Source organism: Hippopotamus amphibius, chromosome 8 (assembly GCF_030028045.1).
Source record: "Hippopotamus amphibius kiboko isolate mHipAmp2 chromosome 8, mHipAmp2.hap2, whole genome shotgun sequence".
Taxonomy (NCBI): Eukaryota; Metazoa; Chordata; class Mammalia; order Artiodactyla; family Hippopotamidae; genus Hippopotamus; species Hippopotamus amphibius.
In genome coordinates this window covers 51,531,038-51,555,101 of record NC_080193.1, presented here as the reverse complement: position 1 = coordinate 51,555,101, position 24,064 = coordinate 51,531,038, and the positions used below count along the sequence as shown (strand labels likewise).

Genomic DNA, 24,064 nt, shown 5'->3' with positions numbered 1-24,064 from the left:
TAATCAAGACCTATATTGTCTACTTTATTCCTCCTCTTCTAAGGTCAACAGCAAAAGTAAGGTTGGCTCACTTCCCTCCCCCGCCTCCTTACTTTTATATGCCAGAACAGACCACAGTGTAAATGACTATGAAATTTAGCTTTTCTCAGTGAATACAGGAATTTTATGCTGACTTGACAGAACTCCATTTCTCTTCTGTTCTTTGTTCATGGAGTGATCACAGGATATGGGGACAATATTGTTCATCCCCAAATGACTATGCATATTTGCCATAGAAGCATCTACTTCTAGAACTGGGACGGACCAAAAGGTTATCTTGTCCAAAATCTTCTTAGAGAAATAATGATGGTCTTAGAATCCTGGTGCCTGTGGTGATGAGGCTTTATTTGTCTTTGTGTGTCTGTATGTGCAGGAATACATGGATTCCAACAAATACATCGAACATCTGCTAACTCAACTTGAGGAGCAACACAGAATTCTCTGGAGGTGAGTTAAATCCACATCCTTAACTTATAGCAACCTCTATAACTTTGATCTTTATCACAGAAGTGTGGAGTTGGCAAACAGCCTCTTCTTCAGCTTGGTGCCAAAAGCTCCTCTGGGGGTAAAAATCATCAGAGGCTACCTAGAGAATTCCATTCCTTTAATTAAAGTAAAGCAACGGCGCCAAAAGTTGTCCTTGAGTGAAGGACCTGCTCAGAGCTGGGAGGATGGTGGAAATCACCTTGTCAAGGTCAAGGAATTAATTTGTCCAAGGTCATGCAGCAAACTTATATTGTAGAAACTAGGACCCCAATTCTCTGACCCTTGCCTGCTTAAATATTATTTAAGTTTTTCTAAAATTAAAAGGTTGAGCTCTTCCGCTTAAAATATCTGTCTCAATATGTATTCCAAGAACGCTGTTGTGTAGGTCTCCCACGTTTAGTTTTTTGTTCTACGTGGTGGGTCTTGATTCTAGGTAAGGAAAAGTATGTGAGAACATTTGTGCAGCTAAATTGGAAAAAGAGGTGAGTATCATGTAAGTCATATTCCCCAGTTATTCATTCCCTGAGGCCTCTGGGGAATGGAGATGGTCGTGGCTTATTACCTAGATCTTCGTGCTGCATGTGGCCATGTTTTTCCTAGGTGCTGGTATGGTCTCTGGATTCCATTTACTAAATTCCTATAGCTCTTGTTATCTGGAATAAATATGCTAGTGCTCAATTACATGATACCTTACTTTGCACCAGAATCATTTAATATAATTAGCTTTGACTCCCAGGGGTCAAAAAGTCCTTAAAGTTCTTTATTTCTCATCTCCTCCTGTCATGGAGGGCAGTGCTCTCTCTGTACACAGAGAGATTAGGCAGGTAAGCATGACTTAACCCTGTGGATTTCTTGCCCAACCTCATCTAAATCCATCACCCTTGGTCTCTGTACCAGCTGATACATGCACGCTTATAACAAATCCTAATAACCTTGAAATTCATGTTCTCTGAGGAATTCTAGTTCTGGGGTAAAATGCCTGATATTTTCATTTATTCTGCTCTTATATAAATTTTCCTACTAGAGGACAGATCTGTGGTTATAGTAGTAGACAATATTTTATTTCTCTGCCTAGAAAAACTGCTGGTAAAAAAAAAAAAAAAACCTGCTGGTAAGATACAACAAAAATGTACAGTTTTCAAGTCCACTTGCTGCTAACAGATACATCAGTTAACCTTACATAACTTGATGCAATATTTGTTAGATTTGTTTTTGGAGCTTTAACCAGGCGTTGATATAGTTTTCTTTTGTGAACCAGTGTGTTGTATTAATAAAACCAAGAGCAGTGTATTTATGGTTATATGCGTTTTAAATTATATTTTCCATAGATCTACTACAAAGTATGTTTAAAAGAGTATTTAACTCAGTTGTAACATTTTCTTTCAACTATTTGTACAGAATAGTTTTCCCCTATTTTTCAAAAGAAAAATACACAAATGATGAATAGCATCTGGATGAAAGAAATTAGGGTTTAATTTGGTCAGTGTGTCTTATACACATCATTGAAGAGAAATCATAGTTTCACAGGTTTTTGAACCAAAAAACCTGCATGGAAGAGGATATTTTCCTGCTTTCTTAAGGTAAAGAACCTTTGGTTCTCTCTGATATGATTAAATTAAAATTTCATTTCAGGCACAAGTATAACCTAACATATAAAGTAAGAGCTCAGAATTTTGTGGGCAATCATTTGCATTTTCCTTCAGAAACAGAATTATTGCTAATGAAGAAGCAAAGCCTTATATATAGTGTCAGAGGATCCAGTAAAAAAAGCTTCATTTGAATGACAATAAAGGGCAATAATGACATTTGAATAGTCAGAATAACTACCAGTGAGAAAATGGGTACCGTAGCATTGAAAAGAGAATGAAAACCAATAATAGCAGATTTACATACTATTTATTAAATCATGAATCATACTTGATTGTATTTTGCAAACAGATCTTGCCTGACTTACAGTGACAGGCTTTCTGATGGTTATTACAATATCACAACTGCAACTATAGGCAGATGTTTTACGGTGAATGATTTGTGAGTGACAGTAAGCAGTGGGGAAATTTCTTTCTGTTTATGATTGAATATTTAAAATACTTTCTTGAGCTAGGGTAGACTCTATGATGCGCTGAGGATCATGGGAGAGGCACATCATCTACACAAGCGCAACTAAAGTGCCTGAAGTTAAACAAACGTTCCATTCCCATAACTCAGTATACACTTTTCCTGATTTTTATTATGCCTTTGATTTGTAGCTGTTACAACTTTCATGGAATAGGTTACTTGTCATTGCTGTTGATATTAACTAATGGTCTTCCATCTATACTTAAGCTAACCTATAACTTAAAAGAAAAATGCTGAATATTTTGATTCAGCAGTGATAGCAGTCAGCATTAATTTATGGCCACAGTCTTTGAGGACTGATCAAAAGCAAAGCATGGTAGACACGTCATGCTGTTATTGCCTCTTGCTTAATGAAAAAAGAACTGGACACATGGTAGCAGATTGGGTATAAGAATTAAAAGTCTTATTTTCGTGGAGGAATCTCCTAGGCTTTAATAGGCTTTAGTCATTTTTTATAGCATAACCATGTGCTGTGACACAAATATATTGCTGTAATCATACTCTCAAGATAACTGGTTATTTTGGGGTCCTGTTTAGTATTCTACTGAAATAGACCTATAATCTATCTCTGGGTTTTCAAATTGCAAAGGAATTTGTGGAGTTCAAATATAGCTGTCTGGCAAAGAGCATTTAGCTCAACTGTGTTTTGATACCAGCAGAAGAAAATTTCTGTGAATTCATCTGAAGAGGGTGGAGTCAGAATCTAGAACCTAGTCTAAGACTTGAGTACAAGTCTGTGTGGGTTTAAGTTGCTCTGCCTCTCCCAGCTTGATGAGAAAAAATAAACATATACGGTGATAAATTGTTTACGAATGATGTTGAAATGCGATCATACATTTCTGTACATTTATTTGTTTAAATGAGGAAAGTTAAGCTTAGGAGAAAAAGGCTCTTTTGCACTTAATGATTTTTGTGTCATCTGTTACTATTTCTGATTTGGCCAAATATATCTGTGACTGATGAGAAAGAGTGTGAGAAAACAAATGCTGAGGATGTCTTTCTCCTGATATTTGACAAGAAATCTTTATCCACTTGCAGCCTCAGATTAAGAGTTTAGAACAAACACAAACAGTTGGAAAATACAAATTGAATTCGTGAATATTTATGGTGTTAATTACTCTTTCATGTGACATATGTGAAATTATGTATGACAAAGAGAAGCAGCATAACACTATAGAAATGGAAACAAGACCAAATTGGAGGTTTTGGAGACTTGGACTCTGGTCCTAGCCTGTCCAAACTGGCTATTGGCTAACATCTCTGAGACTGAGTTTCCTTAGCTACAAAAAGAAGGTATCAATATAGCTAGTGTTTAAGATAACTGAGCACTGAGATTGTGTGAAGCATGTAATGTTTAAAAAGGCATTACCTATATATAACATGTACAGATATGTATAATCTTATTTTTCTAGAATAGTTATACAGCTGGATCATTATGTAGTATTTAATACGTCATGTAAAGCTTCAAAGAATGTGGGTAGAAATGACTAATATAACAGATACCTAACAGCTTGCCAGTGATTGAAACAGATAATGTCAAAGTGTTCATTTCAGATTTTCATAGCTTGAATTGCAGACAGAGTTATCAATAGCCTGTAAGTAAATGAAGAATAAGTAGGTCTGCAAGCCCAAAATTAAATGACAAGATCTGGTGAATGCACAGTGCCGATTGCCAACCTACAGATGCCAGATTGAAGTTTCATTTGAACAAACTATGTTTAGGCTAGGGTTTCTCAATCAGGGCACTGTTGACATTTGGGGCAAGATTATTCATAATCTTGGGGAGGGTGGGGTTGTCCTGTGCGTTATAAGATGTTTGCATCACCCCTAGCCTCTACCCACTGCATACCAGTACCATCCCCCACTGTGACAACCAAAAATGTCTCCAAATGCTTTGTAGTGGCAACATCCTCTCCTCTCCCTGGCAAGAACCAGTGAACTGAATAATCATCTACATAAGCATTTTTCTAAGCATATCCCAAGAAACACTAGTACACTATGTTATGGATATTTGAAGCAAAATAAAGGTATTCTGCTGTCAAATTTGAGGTATACTAGGTATACTAGGTAAAACCAAGCTTTAAGGTTTTGTTTTAATTGTAGAACTACTCAGTCTTTTCTATTGCTTATATGTGATATGCATATCAAATATAGAGTATAAAATATAATTTTGATGTCTTAAAAAAATTCTCAAATCCTATCTTTCTTGGAGTATCTACTGATTAAAGTTCTAAGGAACGTGTTTTGGGAAATGGTGATCTGTCTAGTTTGATAACCAAATATACAAAAACTGGTACCTGTTTCTTCATCCTTCTCCCCTCACTTCACAGGTACTAGGATGGGTGACTTGTAAAAGAGCAGCAAATAGTCTGGGTTGTTGGTAAAAGGGGAAAATAGATACTACGGGAAAGCCAATCTCAAGTTCATTACCATTTTTCTGAGGGGCAGCCAGAATTTGAAGAACCATTGATTACAAGCTATGTTTGCCCTGGTAAAGCACTTAACTTCTGCTTCCCCAGGGGAAGAAATGGTGGTTCCCTACATCACAGAGAGGAGTAGAACACTTAATTCAGAAGCATGGATAGACCTCTGGGTGCAATAAGAGTCCCTAAGGCCCATCCCTTCCAACAATAGAATGATAGTTTCAATGTATCCAAAATTCTTTAAAATAGAACTTTTGCAATCTGGTTTATTTGTGATTCTTAATCTAAGGAAAGGGATGGAAAAAAAATTTGGACAAAATCTTTGTTTTCCTTTCCACCATGATTCAAAATGCTGCTAATCTGAGTGAACACTGCAATAAAATGATCCACATTCCAAATACTCATTCATGTTCTCCATAATTTTGATATATTTATACATTTTTGGGTGGAGATAATTGGCATGAATGCCTCAAGTTTCCTTCAGCAGTAATCTCAGTTTCTGTAAAATGTGAGTGACATTAAAATTGCTTACTGAGAGGTTACATGCTATCATTCTATCTCTGGGAAAACAAAATCCTTTGCTAACACATTATATAGAAATTGTCTTGTAGCTGTAAAATAGAGTTAAGAGGCAAAAGCACACATGACCTGAGAAAAGTCAAGCCCAGAGCCTCTCGGAGATTTACCTTCTGTGTATCTTGGTTCTGAGAATCAAATTATCCAGGCATCTTAAGAATTAGCACGTCTCTATCCTCAAGGGGTTAATTTATGTAGACTACAGTGATATTGAGAATTAAACAGGTTGCCTTTGCTCTAATCATAGACTTCCACTGGGAGATCCTAATTGGCAACAAGTAAAATTGCTCTGCATGAATTCTTAATGGTGGACACCAAATAAAATAAGAACTGTGATTTGTTTTTTAAATCCCTTCAAGAGAAAAAGAGGCTACCTCTGAGGCATAGACTGTGTAGCAAACAAAGAGCTCAGCGCTCTCCGCTAGCAATAAAAGCAAAACCTCATGCTACGCTGACAGAATAACAGCACACGGTTTCCCAGCTCTGCATCCCTGTCTCACTCTGCGGAGGTCAAAGGAGACCAGGGCTAGCAAGCTTTACATCTTCTTCCCCTCCTCTCAACCTTTGGTCTGGATTTCTAAATCATAGCTGCTTTCTCGGGGCAAGTGCAAGCGTCAGGGCCATCCTGGAAACCCATCAATGTCACTTCTCAATTACCCACCAGGGGTTGTTCCAGAGATGCAGACAGTCCCAGACCCCTACCAAGATAAGAGTCTTGTCTCTAAGTCATGCCCGCTGCCCAGCACGAGGGAGAATAAATCAGGGCTCTGGAAATTGGGTATTGCCACATGCTTCAGCGGTTGTGTCATCCCTGGATGGTGGTGGGGAAGGCTGTGGGCTGAGATGTATCCCCAAGGATTCTTATTATAGACTGATGGTGCTGCTTTAGAGGAACAAGGGAGCATGTAGGCTTCTTCTCCTAGCTTGCAAGCCCTGGACAAAGTAACGTCTTTATCTTAAAAGTAACTTTTGTTCAGTAACACAAGCAGCTAACAGAACTAAACCCAGAAAGGTATTGACTGAATTTGAAGATCACCCAGATTCATATTTGACCTTTTACTTTAGGACTGATCAACATTATAATTTATTTAGGTGACTTGTATGTGATTTGCATGTTTATCTACTTAGGGAGTTGCCCAGTATTTGAACCCAAGTCATCTAGGGCAAGGAGATACCAAAAATGCCAGAGCGAAACTCTACACTAATTTTATATGTATATGATTTCCTGTCTTATAAAATCTGTCCACCTTTAAACTAAAGGACCATGTTAATCTATCAGAAAATGTATATATAGGTCCCAACCAAATAAATGTATATAATAGACTGTTTAAAACCTTATGGGTTTTATCTTTGCCTGTTCACTACAAATCTTGTTTGAAAGAAAAATTCACATACATGTATCAAGACTATTCCACCCCAGGCCGAGTGAAGGAATCTGTAAAACACATTTTAGGAGACTGTCCTTCAAAAGTCCAAAGGTTTCCCCAAGGAGCTGGTGATTTGATTTGAGTCCTGAGTAAGAGCAGCTCTGGTAGAGTGAGGGCAGATGAAGAATTGGTTATTGAATAGATTGAACTTGGACTGCCTTGAAGACTTTTGAGTATAACTATATGTAATATGATGAGAAATTCAAGTCTAGAGCTCTTTATATTTAAAATAAAGCACAGTATAGATAGAGGCATTAGATTAACCTACAAAGATATGAAACTGCCCTCTGCTGTAACTGGGGAAACATCCCCACATTAAAGGTGGATTTATTGCAACCATGGGAAGCTTGAGTTGAGTAATGTTATACAAATAGGTCCAAAGATGATCAAAAAATAATTCTAATTCAAGTTTAAATAGGTTTGTGTTCTTCAAGAAACACTCTTAAAGTGCCAAAAAATATTTCAACATCAATAGGATTTAGGGGTGACCCAGAGAAATTTACCACTATGTGATCTGAAAACATTTATCTTAAATACATTTGTTATTTTTAGATCCATGCTTATCTTAATATGACAGCCAGGAACCGAATGTGATTTATTTATGTGAAATTAAAATAAAGAGCCTCAAGCAAAAGGCGTTTTGTAGATTTATTGGGGGTAATAAAGATCACAAATATTCCCTACTAAGTTGAAAGAAGAAACACTCTAGCAGGCAGCAGTATAAATGACCCGCTCGACATAAATGCATGTGCTGGCCTTGAAGTACACCCACAGTAAGGAATGACAAAGTGCCTTTTTTTTCCTGGAAGGAGGAATGAAGTGGGTAATTTACCATGGGCTTCTATTTAATTTTAATTTTAATGGAAAAAAAAAATCACTAACTTGTTAGTTTGTGAGCATACTTGTGATTTTTTTTTTTTCCTTAAGGGATTGATTGTTAGGATATAACTCTACATAGCTCTCTATCTGGGTAACTCTGGAGTTTAAAGGAGTAACTTTACTTTTTTTTTTTTTTTTTTTTTTTTTTTTGCTTACCCTCCATTCTTTTTGTGCCTTCTGTATTGAGAGGCCTGGGAGGGAGTTCTAGAACCCCACCTCCATCCTTCAATTCTGGGGAGAGATGTTGGACCCTCTGTGAGTAGAGAAAACGCAAACTGCATTTTTTTTCCCCTCAGAGACTTTCACTATGGTACGTTGTGTGTTTTTGTATTACAAATTAGACCTCATAAGTAATCCAAAAAGAGCCCAGGATGGAGAGGTTCCCTGGAATCAAAGAATCCAGAATAGGGTGAAATTGTAAAGTAGTTGGGAGAAGCTCCTTCTAGATTTCTCAAGGCAGAAAACTAAGAAGGCAAATGTCTGTTGCTGGGTTGGTTGAGGTTGGCAACCTATGGCTGGTTCCATGGCCCAGGAGCCCTCACGAGGTTACTTTATGAGAACCCAGCTGACTTGCTGCTCAGTGTCTATACTCATTGATTAAATATTGTATATGAATTCTCTATGGAGATCAGCTTAGATTTTCACCCATTGTAAGTCTGCCTGAGCAAGAAAGTGAAAGCCACTGCAGATCTCAACTCTGTACTGCTCCATTACCCAGATTTTACTAGTAGGGGACATCTCTCACTTAGACCCTAGGGATGCTCTGGTTTATGCTCTACCCCCACCCCTCAATTAATGAGGAGGATACTTCAACAAAATACTCCAAAATGTAACAGTGGCTCTATCCGTACTCTCAATGACCTCATACCAGTTCCAACCACGTGAATCTCAATCACACACCATCTTATTTTTTTATGATGAGGGTCTTGTTCCTTTAAGGTCTTTGACTTGTAGAACCAATCTTCTGGTACTTCACCTCTCTCGTAGTGCTTAGCATAAGACATACAACATCGAGTATAACACTTCACTTACTTTGAAAGCATAGAGACAGTTGGAAGTATGTTTTAGTCATCTTTGTACCTAAGGGACTTAGCATGTTATTGATCCTCAAAACACTTTCCTTAAGCCATTGAAGGAATTGATGATGATTCAGGAAGAGAAATTACTAACGGCTCATGTGTTATTAGGGATAATCCTGGCTTTATTGGTAAGTCCATTGCAAGAAATAGATCAAGTATAGCAAAAAGTCCTTTGTCTCAGTGGCCTACCAATGGCTAAAGGGGTCGACAGTTTTCAGATAGTTACTCTTAGAAAGTTAAAGATGGGACACTTAATGAAGATGTGAATGTTTTGTTAGTGATTTATAAAGCCAGGAAGAATGCTTGCTTCACCAGACTTTTATTTTATGCTTCTTTCAAAATTCAACCCTAAAGTAAGAAGTTTTGAGGCATGTTCTGTCTGCATGATGGGTCACTGCACATCATAGAACAGGCTCCAACCAGTAACAGTAATCAAATGTGTATTTCTGTCGCCAATTTTACTCCCATTATCTACCAATTGTATCTTGGGGGGCAAACAACCTTATTAACAGAAGCAGTGAAAGTATATCTCAAAATTTTGAAAGAAAGGCATTAAGAGACTATGGGAGGTTAAAAAAATCCATGATAAAAATCCAGGCTTAAAATATTAAATTTATCACCTTGGATAAAGCGAGTTGGAGAAAAATTGTAGACATGTAGAGCAAGTGACTTTTAATAACAGAATCAATAAAAGATACACACTACTATATATAAAAGAGGTAAACAACAAGGACCTACTATATAGCACAGGGAACTATACTCAATATCTTGCAGTCATCTATAATGGAAAGGAATCTGAAAAAGAATATAGATTGATTGATCGATCGATCTGAATCACTTTGCTGTACACCAGAAACTACCATCATGTAAACCAATTATACTTCAATTAAAAAAACATTAAAAATAGAATTGGGCTTGACCTGAATGCCTATAAAGTGGGAAATTTCAGAGAAAATCTCATAATTTTGTTAAGATGGACACACACTTGGAGTCAAGGGCGTTCAGCATAAAAATCACTGACATGGGCTGCCAACGAGAGGCAGATTTTCAAAGGATTTGGATGGAAAACAGTGGGGGAAATAGGTGCAAAAAGAGAACAACCAAGAACTAAAAGTAAATTATGTTTTTCAGCTAAGTGCTTTAGATAGCAAGTAAGGGGCACATTTTCTCTTTATCTCCTAAAATGTAACTGACGTCCACTCTAGTCCAGCTGGGGTGGTATTTGGTGGCACACTAGTACAGTCAAGGTCTCTGTTCCAATTGCTTGGTGACTGTGCTGTCCTGTTGCTAAGTTTTACAAATACCATCCCTGGTTCCTTCTCTGCAATGTGAAGTCCAGGTCCTGATTCTGCCACTTACTGTGTGGTCCTGGGAAAGTCCTTTAGGCATTCAGGGCCTTGGTTTTCCATTGGTAACAAGACAGGGTTAATGTAAGTGGTTTAGGGTTAACAGTCTGTAATTCTTACCAATTACCTTGTAGGCCAGCTGAAGGGTTGGGTGATGAAGATAGACGTGACAGATACATAGAATTACTGAGCGTTGAAATTGACAGTTTCCTTTCTTGAAAGAAGGAAGAAAATTACTTTTATACACCTGGTTTCTTTCAGTTCTTAACTCTTGGACTGTGTCTTGGCACAGAACCGTCCAGAGGTAATAAAACAGCATGCTGGCAGACCCAGGGTACCAGAGCAATGTCAGAGTCTGTGACCACTTTCAAAAGGCTTTGCAGGAAATTGTTCTATTGAATAATGTTTAAGTTTCCACAGAAGTTATGAGCACAGCATGTTGCAAAAAAAAAAAATCAATTGCACATTATTAGAGAAAAAAAAAAGCCACTCTGGGGTTATGGTCCCTATTAAGGGAAACTGCATTGTCTTATGATGTCTCTTCAGTGTTCCCAGGAGATGTATAGACTCACTGGCTAATTGAAAGCCACCATGTGTATTTACCAGGATTTATTCATTTTTATTATCTAATTCATTTTCCTGTATCTCGGCTTTGGAAATAAAGATATGAATGGGGTCCATTACAGAAGGCCACTCTAAAAGAGAAATTCTTTGGATCAGATACACAATTTAGGACTCTGGTATTTGGGACCATTTGTTACCAAGATGATATAATTTAAAATGCACCAAAAGTTGTATCTATCAAAAAAGTACCTCTCCCACTGGACTGCCTGAAATTCTCATGCTTGAAATAAAGGAAATTGGGTGTCCAGTAAATCACCTCTGAAGTCTGTACTTGCCACCTGAGGGGAGTTCTAGGATTACTCTCTTAGCTTCTGGTAGCATCTTACCAAGGATTAGTTTACCAAATTAGAGACCTGTGGATATCTGAGTCCTGGAAAATTTTTTAGCAAAGTTAAGCAAAGCATATGTAGGATGGAAGAAAGAAAGTTACAGTAGAAATATTACAGTGCAAATCTAAATATTTCTAGCCACACATGTCCCTACCAACGCTGACCTTCTCTATTACTGACTACTCCTACACACACTCCCTCATTGCCAGTGTCTCTGTCGCAGACAGACAAATCCTACCCATCCTTCAAGGTACAGCCTAGGTAGGTCCTCCTAATTTACAGCTCATCACATGGATTCCTCAGCCTGCCTGGCCTCCATTTTTCTATCCACCCTGCATTTGTGACTATATTACATATGTCCACATAATGGTTTATATCTTGCAAAAACTCCAAAATTATTCCATTTACCTCAATCCTTATTCTACAGGTATTTTCTGCACCTCGCCTTCCGCTTCTGTTACATGTCAAATGGTGGCTAAACATACAGTTGAACATCATAGGTGTTCAGCTAACACATACTAACTGACTTTTCTTCAACGGAGGAATTAGAAGTTATATTAGGTACTCTTACTGAAAACACTGTATCAAGAGTACTTATTTTAGATGTCAGTTAAGGAGGTTACAAGCCAGGGAGTATCCAGAAGGTCCATGACTAAAATGGTATGAGGTGCTGACTATGAAATTAATAATAGTGAGAGGAATTGGAGATGTTTAGCTTGACACATGGAAAACTAAGGGATAGACCTATAGAACTACCATATGACCCAGCAATTCCACTCCTGGGTATATATTCACCTCAATATTCATAGTAGAATTATTTATAATTGCCAAGATATGGAAGCAACCTAAGTGTCCATCAACAGATGAATGGGTAAAGATGTGATATATATTTACACACACACACACACACACACACACACAATGGAATACTATTCAGCCATAAAAAGGAATGCAGTCTTGCCATCTGCAGCAACATGGATGGATTTGGATGGCATTATGCTAAGTGAAATAAGTTAGACAGGCAAAGACAAATTCTGTATGATGTCACTTACATGTGGAATCTAAAAAATACAACAAACTAGTGAATATAACAAAAAAGAAGCGGACTCATAGATGTGGAAAACAAACTAGTGGTTACCAGTGGGGAGAGGGAAGTAGGGGTGGGGCAATAAAGGGGTAGGAGATTAAGAGGTACACACTACTAGGTATAAAATAAGCTATAAGGATATTGTATAACACAGGAAATATAGCAAATATTTTATAATAACCAAATGGAACATAACCTTTAAAAGATGTGACTCACTATATTATATGCCTATAATTTATATAATATTATACATCAATTATACTTCAATAAAAAAGAAGTGCAGTGAGTTATCTTGTGGACAGATCTGGTTAACCAGTTGTCTAGGTTAGAACCTGAGGGATGGCAACTCAGCACTAGAAAGAAATGTTCTCTGTTCTGTTCTCTAACATAAAGGAGGGTGTTCTTGAGATAGTGAGCTCTATACCAGCGCAAGTGTCCAAGCAAAGCCTGGGGGACCATCTTTCAGATATCGTGTCCAATGGATTCTGCTACAGTGGATGGGGAGAGGCCCGGTACCCTTTGTGTTGGATGACTCATCCTCCAGCTTTCACTCTCTGGCCCTAACAGCGCCATCAGCATCTCTACTTGCAATGACTATTTCCTCTTCTGTGTACCGTCCCTTTTAAATATTACAACAGTTTGATGTGTTTGGCTTCAGTCTTCACTTTTCCAAAGGAAGCAGTGTAGGTCCTTCCATTGCTCCTCATACTTTTCAGACCCCACTTACTCCTGGCCACCTACCAGACTTAGTTGGTCAATATTCCTCTTAACATGTGGGGCTCTAATATAAACATAATATATTTTATTATGACCAGATTAGAAGTCCAATTTCAGTCATCCTTTGAGAGAGGGTTATTATTTCTAACTTTATGATTTTTTTCCCCCAGTGGTACTAATTGTTAATAACCTTTAGGCAAAATACCTAAAATTCCAGCATTGCATCACGCATATCCAGTTACTCTCTTGTGGACTCAAAGAATATAAATCATTATTTCAAGAAAGAACAAGGAGTGTTTTAAATTTAGAAAATTCATTCTCTTTTTCTCCACTGCTTCTTTTTTCCCTGACTTTTGAAAATTGCCTGGTCCTAAGTCACATTTTCTTTTTTCCAATGCCAAGGCTTTATTTATGGTTAAGAGGTCAGAGAAGAATTAATAATTACAAGTAAATTAGGTCATTCCTGACCTTGGTAGAACTTGGTATCGGACGATTACTCTGGCATTCAGAAGGAAGAAGGGAACGAGTTTCAGATTATCACGGAAATGAACAATTATTAATTTAACATTTACAATCCCAAGGTTAAGGAATATTAGGAAGGATAGTGCTAGAAAGATAAAACAAAGCTCATGAGAAAGTATTTTACAACACAGCAAAAGTGAGTGGAACTACTGGACAGAGTAAAGACAGAGTTCAAAGTTGGACACTATAGATGTTGTCTGGGTTCACATTTAGATTTTTCCAATTTCAGCCATATTCTGACAGTGGCATGTGCATTTTACGAAGGGAGGTATTGCTACCCTCTACCCAGGGTCAGAAGGATGGAAGGTAGGGGAAGATATCACTTTTTGAAGGTAGTTTATGCTGAGAGTTTCAGATCATTTATTTTGGAAATCCAATTCCACTGCCCGTTCTTTGTGTGTGTGACCCCACCCCAAGGTTTATTTCTGGCCCATTTATGATGATAGCAAGAGAGTTTATTTTTCTGGCTTCATGCTAAACCATTGTTATAGAAATTCCATTTCCAGGCAGTTTTAAAGTAGAACAATTATCTCCCGCCTCCTGATTTTAAAGTTAACATTTGAAAATCACTTTCAACTTCAGATAACAGCTGAAAAATGGTTGTGTGAAGTTTGCTTTCGTCTTTGTCACAGTGGTAGAGATTTTGCAATAAATACAATGTAGATTATTTTTCCTGTCAAAAGGCTGCTAGACATTGGAGTATATTAATTAGCTGGGACCATTGTCAGATGTGGATGTCCTGATATTGTCATAGAGAAGGAATGAGCTGAGATGGGGTGAAAGGCAAAAGCTGATTCACTTGCCAGCAGGAAACATTCTGAGGGAGTCACTTAGGGTATCTTGGGAAAGTCATTTTGGAAACCAGATGGGTATATGTGATAGTGGACTTCTGACATTTCTGAGCCAATGAGATCTTCTTTTTCCCAAGAAACATGCAATTAAACTCATTCAGTAGTGGGTTGGAAATGGTAGTGTTCTAGATACAGGTCTAATATAAGGCCATGCTGTAATGCAGTGAGATTTTTGAATTGCTGCATGGATGTTTGTGTATGTTGATGGGAAAACCCACAGAAGGGTCAGAGGTTCAGGATGTCTGGGAGGTTTCCTGCTTCTCAGTTAAGGAAACCATAGAAGAAAGTGTGGATAAATCCTTATGAAAACTTTCTCATGGGATTTCCAAGAGCTGATTCTTCACGTAAAGTTAGAATGTGCAAATATCCTTTATGTTCCTGTTTGGGAACAAGAAGTTTTCGATACAGTTTTCTTGGTTAACATATAGTCAGAGATTGGTTCCTTGAATGTCCATCTTCTATTCACAAACCCAGTCGCCTATCCATTTCTCGTGGCATCTAAAAAATGAGGCATTTGGAGGCTTTCCCAAATAGAGGCAAGAATTGTCACGGTGCATCATGGCCCTGTGCCATCTCTGTTTTTGGCAGAGGAGGCAAAGTAGGGCTTCTTTGATGTTTATTTCAAACATTCATATCATGACCCAGACATTGTATTTTTTATTATTAACTGTGGTGGGCGTGTCCTTACTTGACATAAGGCATTTAGAATTTGCATTTATAACTCCCCCCACCTCATGCTTACGACCCATACACATAATCCCTGTCTTATGCAGTGGGGCTTCCTTTTATTTAGCCAAAACGCACACAGGCTTCAAGTGGTGACCCCTCCATTAGACATTTAGGATTTAATGAATAATTCCATGTTTACTCATATTACTTCTGATCTTATAGACATAAGTCACTTTGCTTCTGATACAGGATATTCACGGTAAAACCATAAGAGTAGCTCTGAACTCATGTTTGTTTTCTTGATTCTTTTATCTTTTAAAGCAACTGTACATTCAGTATCATGACAGGAGTTCTGGTGTCGAGTCTGGTACTCTGTAAATGTGGGTAAGTCATTTGGTTGCTAGATCTGCCATCTGTAAAGTAGAAATTTGGGCTGAAATTTCTTTTCAGCTCTATGATCTTTTTTTTTACATTAATTAATTAATTTTATTTATTTATTGGCTGCGTTGCTGCACATGGGCTTTCTCTAGTTGCTGAGATCGGGGGCTACTCTTCATTGCGGTGCATGGGCTCCTCATTGTAGTGGCTTCTTTTGTTGTGGAGCACAGGCTCTAAGTACGTGGGCTTCAATAGTTGTGGCACACAGGCTCAATAGTTGTGGCTCATGGGCTCTCTAGAGCACAGGCTCAATAGTTGTGGCGCACGAGCTAAGTTGCTCCATGGCACGTGGAATCTTCCCAGAGCAGGCTCGAACCCGTGTCCCCTGCATTGGCAGGCAGATTCTTAACCACTGTGCCACCTAGGAAGTCCAGCTCTATGATCTTTTGAATTTGTGACCATCTAGGAAGATATAGACTGTGGAGCTTACGTTTGAAGACCACAGAAATAAAATTCAAATCAAATAGCCATTTTAAAATTGAAATTAATATTTTGGGGAAGGAATAAGAGGGAGTTTTATAGATAAAGAACAATTGTAGAATCAGACCTTCTAAAGCATGCTGCTGAATTATTACTTGGGGGTGAAAAATAAACAAAGCTCCTTTTGCTTTTTAAAACTTATTTCTCCTCTACTCCCTCCAAGTGGTCACTCATTGATTTTATGGAGTCATAATATTTCATTAGCTTGGTGTTCATTATATCCTTTGACTTTCATCCCTCTTCTTTAAAATCTCAGTTCAAATGCTGTTTTCTCCAAAGAATATTCCCTGATTCTCCACTGAAAACAGACCTCTTCTTCTTCTGTGTGCTCATAAAATTTGGCATGTGTATGCAGTAGAGAATTTATTTCATTCTGATTTATGTTATAGGTGGGTTAGTAACTTTTCTGTCTCGCTCGTTATTAGCTCTTGGAAGAGGAAATCACATTTGCTTATCTCCTTATCTGGTGCCTAACAGTCCAGAATTGTTGGACTGTGTATTGACTCATGGGTGGTCATGGGTGAATGGCCATGGATGGGTACCTGGTCATGGATTCAGAGCAGTAGATTGGTGCCAATGCTGAGGCCACAGCGCTGGTAGGAATGAACAAAGCCATCAGTTCAGCAGTTGCTATGTTCTACATAGGGCAGGGGCTGATGGCATATCCTGGACACTGGTTCTTGGTTCACTGTCTCTTTCTTCCCATTTCTCTTCTTTCAGTATTGCCTTTGCCATTTCTAATGAGAGTCTTCTACTTTAATTCTAATACTTAGTCTGATGGAAGCCTTACAAGCCACTTATTAGAAGGGATTTATTCATATACTGTATTACCCAAATGAATATATACTATATACTAGTCCTACCCAGCATCTTCCACTCACTGTGTCCATGTTATATGTCCATACCCTAAATTCATTCTCTGACCATATTTCACAAGACATATTGTCAATTTGGTGTCTTTATGCCCCTGGTCCTCCAGCTTCTGTTAAACTAACTCATTATCCCATTAATGGCATAGCTCCTGCCTCCAAGATCAATATTACTTAGAAGGAAGACATAGCATTTTGATTTCTTTCATTTGGTCATGGGCCTTTCCTCAAGAATACTTCTCATAGGCATCTCTGCTGGGCCCCAATCAGCATTCCCAAGGCTTCCCTCCTTTGTTTTTGGCTCTGAAGAACAGTGTGGCAAGTACAGAGCCTGAAATAAAATGCAACAATAACCCTTTACTATATGCCAATACTCTTCTAAGAACTTTATAAGTGTAATCCATTTAATCCTCACATTTCTATGAGGTTTAGAATTTCATTTTACAGATAAGGAAAGTGAAGCACAAACAATTAACTAGCCTGGCCTGAAGGTTGAGTCCTTAATCATTATCCTATACATGCAATGAGTTTTAATAAATATTTCCACTCTATCCCTTATGTGCACATAATAAGATTGCAACTCCTGCTCCCTTGTGGTTGGGCAGGGTCATGTGACTCATTCTGACCAATGAGTCCTTAGCAAAAGTGACATTCCAAGTGGAAGCATTTATAGTGCAAGTGCAACCCTCCAATGTGCTCTTTTGTTCTGGCATGACAACCAGCAATGCCCTAGATGGTATTTTATCTAAAGCTCGGGACGTAGAATAACTACCATGAGTAGAGGCCCCTGCCAACATGTAGCAGGAGGAAGAAATAAGCTTTCATGTCAAGCTATGGATATCTGGGGTTGGTTTATTACCATAACCTATCCTTTCCTGACTCCATATTACAGGCCAAATAGTATAAACTCAGAATCCACAGATTCTCTGTGGAGCCTAGAAGATATTTCCTAAAAATTAATAATCTATTATAGTGCTACTTTATTTCAATCCTTTATATGCCAATTTCAGCTTTAGACTTTTCCTTTATTTTATCCCCAATATAGCTCCAGAATATGTCTCAGAATTCTATTCCTTTTATAAGAAACTTTGGGACCCATTCTTCATAATATTCTTTTAAATTTATTGTAATTGAATAGATACATGTATTTGTATAACTGAATCACTTTGCTGTACACCTGAAACTAACACAACATTGTTAATCAACTATGCTCTGATATAAAATAAAATGTGTTTAAATTACTGTAATTGCCCAAATAGTAACTTTACAATTTTAAGATTTTATAGGATAATCTAGAAATGTGATAAATGTTATATTCCTAATTCATAAAAATAGATTGAAAAAAGTTCATGTTTACAATTTGGGGAAATACAATAATCTTGAATGCACAAAGGACAAAATGAAACTATAAAAGCAACCATAAGTGTCCTTGTAAAGAAAGTTATAGTAGATATCCTTTCATTAGGAACACTATTTTAATTATTGGGAAGTATTTATAGCTATAGTTATTGCTGGCTATAAAAAGTTAATTTAAGTTTAATTTGAAAAGTAATTAGCTAAAATGACTCTTTACTATTAAAAATGGAATATCTCAGATTCTGCAGGAGTGTATATGCTATAGAACAACTTATATCAGAAACTTGAGGGTTCAGTAGAATTTACAACATGCACTAAATTACCATAGTTGTTTCAAAGTGTAACTCAAAATTATAATCATTAGCAGTCTTTTAAAGTATAGTTATTCATGTTTACAGTTATAGCTTGTAAAAGGGCAATATTTTCTACAGTGGGGTCAGCAAATTTTTTCCATTAAGGGCCATTTGATAAATACTTTTGGCTTTACTGGCCGTATCCTTATGTTCACTGTCAACTACTCAAATCTGTAGCTGGAGCTGAAAAGCAGCCACAGATAAGTGAGTGGGTATGACTGTGTTTCCGACAAAGTTTTATTTGGTATAATAGGCAAGATTTTGCCTGTGGGTGCCAATTCCTGATCTAGAGTGAGTTTTTAAAAAACTTGCTTGTGTTGTTTTGCAACTTGCTACATATCAACTCCTGTATAAGTAAAGAAGGACTGTGGGTCATCATAAATGTGATTTTGTGTCTCCGTGTCCTTCTAAGGTATCCTTTAGAGCTGCTCTGCTAAGCCCTGGGGCACCTATAGGTCCACAGGTCTGGTGGCTAGGGTGCTAAACAGTGGATGAAGGAACCTCATAGCCAACCCTCAGTTCTCTCCATAAATCCCTTGGATGGTCCTAAATATAATGTAAACCCTATTTCCCTGTCTATAAAGGAAGCAGGAAGAGTGGTTCTAGGCTCCTTTCAATGATCATATTCTTTCTATGCTTCTATTATGAGAAACACTAAAAAATGGAAACCTATCCATCATCATCTTCCTAATGGGGATTAGCAAGACCCTTGTAAAATTCTCTTAGCAGAACGTGGTGAGGAAGGCACCACATTGGTAACTTTTCGTTAGAGTTTCTCTCAAAAATATGTTTATATTATTTTTATAGGACTGCATTCTATAGGTTGTTGAAAAACATAGATGCTATCTTCATGACAGAGTAGAGGGTTGGATAATGAACTTGCTACATGCAAGTTTAATTTAAATATATTCCACCCTCTGCCTTATGCAGCCATTTCAAACATGTGAGGATGCTGATCTGAGCCGTGAATTTGATGGGCTTAGCCCAACTTAAATATGTGTGTGCCTGAGGGGAATCCCCTACCCCTTCTTTGCACTTAGGTTATTATTTTGCTTATAGGTTCCCAAATATAAACGGGAATATATGAGTCTATAGAGATACAATATCACACATTATATATATACATACACACAAAGTAATATATATGTATATGTATGTGTACATTCATACTAATATATGTAATACACACACACACTAATTTCAGGAGATAGTCTAAAGATAGGATCTGAATACAAACATAAAATATCCAGAAAATAAGCTGTTAAAATGTGAAATCGTGAAACTTTTTTGGTTCAGAGACCATAGACTTTTTAAAAAAAATAAATAATGTATTAAAATACTGGAATATTACAGAGGAATGAAAACGAACACACTATTAAAAAGTTTTCAACTTGGATAATTTTAAAAACATAAGGTTGATTTAAAGTATAAAGCAGACCATAGACTTTTGATTTTAAGAAACTGGCACAATATCTGATTAATAGTTGCTTGATAAATGATGGTTGAATAAATAACTATATTAATGAAAGACCATAAATCTTTAAGTTTCAAAAAATGGAACAATTGATAGAGCATGGGTGTGTATTTATTTGTATTGTTACCAAACGACAGGAGAATAAACAGGCACTATGGAATAAATTTCATTACTGACAGTAATGCTATCACAGAACAGTGATCTGCTCAGCTGTGACTGCAAAAGTGTATAGCAAGTCCAGTAGAATCTTGCTCTTAAGTGGCTGTGCTGAATTCAGCCCTGTGCCCCAGCCTCAGAGGTTTAATTATCAAAGAAACCAAGTTTCTCTTGTTAAGACTGGCTGTGATAAAACAGAAACTTCATAAGAACCATGAAAAAAGTAGAGTAGACAACCATCTTGGATAAATCCAAAATTAATAAGCCATAGAGTGTTAGTTAGATGAAAGCTTTATTCCAGAATGAAACTTCTTATAACAAATGATTGTTTAGCCCTAATAATTTTCAAAGCAGCTAACATTTATTCAGTGCTACTACATAGAACATAAAGTAGAAACTGTCCATTAAGGATTACAAAATTAAATAGTAGTTTATAATCCAACCCAAAAGATAAGCTGTAAAGTAAGGATAAAGGGGGAAAGAAGGAGAGTAAGGATAAGTTAGAGATATTTTAAGCAACAATTTACTATTATAAACAATTTGTATGACAATGAATAATCACGTGGCTATGTATTTTTGTATTGCTGGAAGTGTACTTCCATTTAGGGAGAACTCCAAAAAGTGAGAATGCTTACTTAAATGATAAATAGACATGGAGTTTTGTTGGATGTTGCCAAATTTTCCTCCAAGAGCTTGCACCAGTTTATATTTTCACCAGCAGTATATGAGACTGTATGTTTATGCAGAAGTCTCCCCAGGAGAATGAGTTATGACACGTGTAAATTTTCTCCAGTCAGATAGATGAGAAGTGGTATCTTGGTGCAGTGTTTTTTTGTTTTTGTTTTTGTTTTTTTAATATTTATTTATTTATTTGGTTGCATCAGGTCTTAGTTGCAGCAGGCAGGCTCCTTAGGTTGCAGTATGTGGGCCCCTTAGTTGTGGCATGCAAACTCTTAGTTGCAGCATGCATGTGAGATCTAGTTCCCTGGCCAGGTATCAAACCTAGGCCCCCTTTGTTGGGAACACAGAGTTCCAACCACTGTACCACTAGGGAAATCCCTCGGTGCAGTTTTAATTTGCATTTTTTAGCCGTAAGCTTGAACATCTCATATGTTCAAATACCAGTTTCACATTTTTTTGTGTGTGCATTGTCCATGACTTTTGCTCATTTTTCTATTAAATTTTTGGCATTTTTCTCTCAATTTAAGAGTTCTCTGTGTATTAGGAATATTAGGCCTTATCAATGATGTATTATACATATTTTCTCCCAGCTTGTCAATAGTCTTGATTTTTTGGTGTTTGTTTTGCTATGTGTATTAGGCATGGTAATATTTCTCAAAGATGTCCATGTCCTAATTTCCAGAACCTGTAAACATGTTACCTTATATGGCAAAAGGTACTCGGCAGATGTGATTAAATTAAGGACCCTTGGGAGAGAGGGTCTCTCTTAATTTAATTGGGGGAGAGATTATCCTAGATTATTCAAGTGGGCCCAGTATCATCACAAGGGTCCTAAAAGCTAGAATTATCCTTGCCTGTGGTGAGAGGGATATATGACTATGGAAAAAAGATCAGAGAGCTGGAACATCGCTGGTTTTGAAGGTGGAGGAAAGGTCCACGAGTCAAGGCATGTTGGCAGCATCTAAGACGCTGGAAAGGCAAGGAAACAGACACTCCTCCAGAGCCTCTGGGAAGCACTGCAGCCCTCCTAACAGTGACGCCTACCTTGATTTTAGACCAGTGAGACTAGTCAGAATGCTGACCTGCAAACTATAGGGTATTAACTTTGTGTTTTTTGTTTTTTTTTTTAATTATTTTTTTTGGGGTACACCAAGTTCAATCATCTGTTTTTATACACATATCCCCGTATTCCCTCCTTTTCTTGAACTTTGTGTTGTTTTAAGCCATTAGGTTTGTGATAATTTATAATAACAGCCATAGAAAACTAATATATCATGCTACTTTTTAAAATTAGGTAGTCAAATTTACTAATCTTTTATCACATCTGGAGTTTGAATCATTTTCAGATAACTATTCCTTTCACCTAGGTTATAAAGACATTCACATGTATTTTTTTTTTTCTGATATTTTCATGGTCTCACTTATGACATTTAGATTCCTGCTGTATTTGGTTTTTACACTTTTGTATTATTTGAGGTACGAATGTAATATTCTTTATGGTCAAGTGACCAACCAGTCGTCCCAACACTGTTTTACTTAAAAAGTTCATCGTTGGACTCAGTGATTTGAGGTGCCGTCTTTATCATACATGTATTTCTGCATGAACTTGGGTCTATTTCTGGACTTTGTTCCTGCTCTGTTTATCCAGGTACCAGCACCACGCTGTTAGGGTCACTGACCATCCACGCAGTCAAAAACCCTTATATAGTTGTCCCACTGCATCCAAGGGTCCCTCCCCATCTCTGGATTCAACCAACCCTGGATCGTTTACTGCGGGAGTATTTACTATCAAAGGAAATTTGTGTGAGTGGACTCGTGCAGTTCAAGCCTGTGTTGTTTAAGGGTCAGCTGTAGTTTTACTGTATGGTAGAATTATTTTTCCCTTTATACCTTTTTTTAGTGTTTTCCTGGCTATTCTTGCAAGTTTTTCTTGAGTATTAACTTGTCTAACTCTAAAATAAACTTGTTGGTAATTTTATTGGAATTCTGTTGATTTTATACAGTAACTTAGAGAAAACTGACATTTTTACAGTGTTGTCTTTCTATCATAGAACAGTGAAAGACTTCTACTTCTCCAAGTCTATTTTTATGACTTTGAGGAGTTTTAAAGTTTTCCTCTGGTTTTGTACATTTCTTTGTATGATTTTTCCTATTTTATCTTCTTGGTTGGTAATGTAAATGAGGTTTTCTATACTAGTATATCCTCTATTAGGTTATTATGTGTCTGAAGGTGATTGATTTCTGTATACCAATTTATACTAAATCTGAATTTTTAATGTTTGAGTTAATTTTATCATTGATTCACATCATTCCCAGGCATAATACCATGTCATCTGCAAATACAGTTTTTGCTTCTTTTCCAATGCTTATGCCTCTATTTGATTTATCTTGTATAACTGCATTGACTACAATATAATGTTGACTAGTAGTGGAGTTAGGGAGTATCCTTCCCTTGTTCCTGATTTTATTAGAAATGGCTTAAACATTTCTCTATTAAGTAAGATACTGCTGTGAGGACTAAGGGCCTGTGTGTGTGTGTTTTATCATGTTAAGAAAATATATATCAATTCCTATCTTCCTGAGTTTTCATCAGGGAGGATGTTAAATTTTGTCAAAGGTTTTTAGATATCTGTGTGGAGAATCGTGCAATTTTTCTTATTAGATTGATTAATTGGTATACTATATTAATGAATTAATTAACACTGAGCTAAATGCAAGTGGCCTTTGGTCATGGTATATATCTTTTAATGCATTGTTGCATTGTTTTGCTCATATTTAGTATTTTTGCATTGATATATATAGTGCCATTGATATATATTTTGCTTTTGTTTTTAAATTGTATTCATCAGGGTAAATCATTTTCTTAGTTCCTGCTGCTGTAAGAAAATACCATAAACTGGGTGGCTTTACAACAACAGTAATTTATTTCTCACAGTTTTGGATGGAGGCTGGAAGCTGGCGGTCAGGGTGGCAGCATGGTTGGGGTGTGGAGGGTCCTCTTCTGGGACAGACTGCCAGCTTGTCCTTGTGTCCTGATGTGGTGGAGGGCAGAGGGAGGAAGCAAGCTCTCTCAGGACTCTCAGAAGGT

The 24,064-nt window shown here is 37.2% G+C and overlaps 1 protein-coding gene across 1 annotated transcript in view; it reads left to right on the top strand.

The window, feature by feature from the left end:
• Nucleotides 1-24,064, top strand: part of NCKAP5 (NCK associated protein 5) — a 928,785-nt gene that overhangs the window by 271,854 nt on the left and 632,867 nt on the right. The window contains exon 3 of the mRNA XM_057745121.1: nucleotides 413-486. Coding sequence (XP_057601104.1) covers nucleotides 413-486 — 74 coding nt within the window. The remainder of the gene's footprint in view (nucleotides 1-412; nucleotides 487-24,064) is intronic.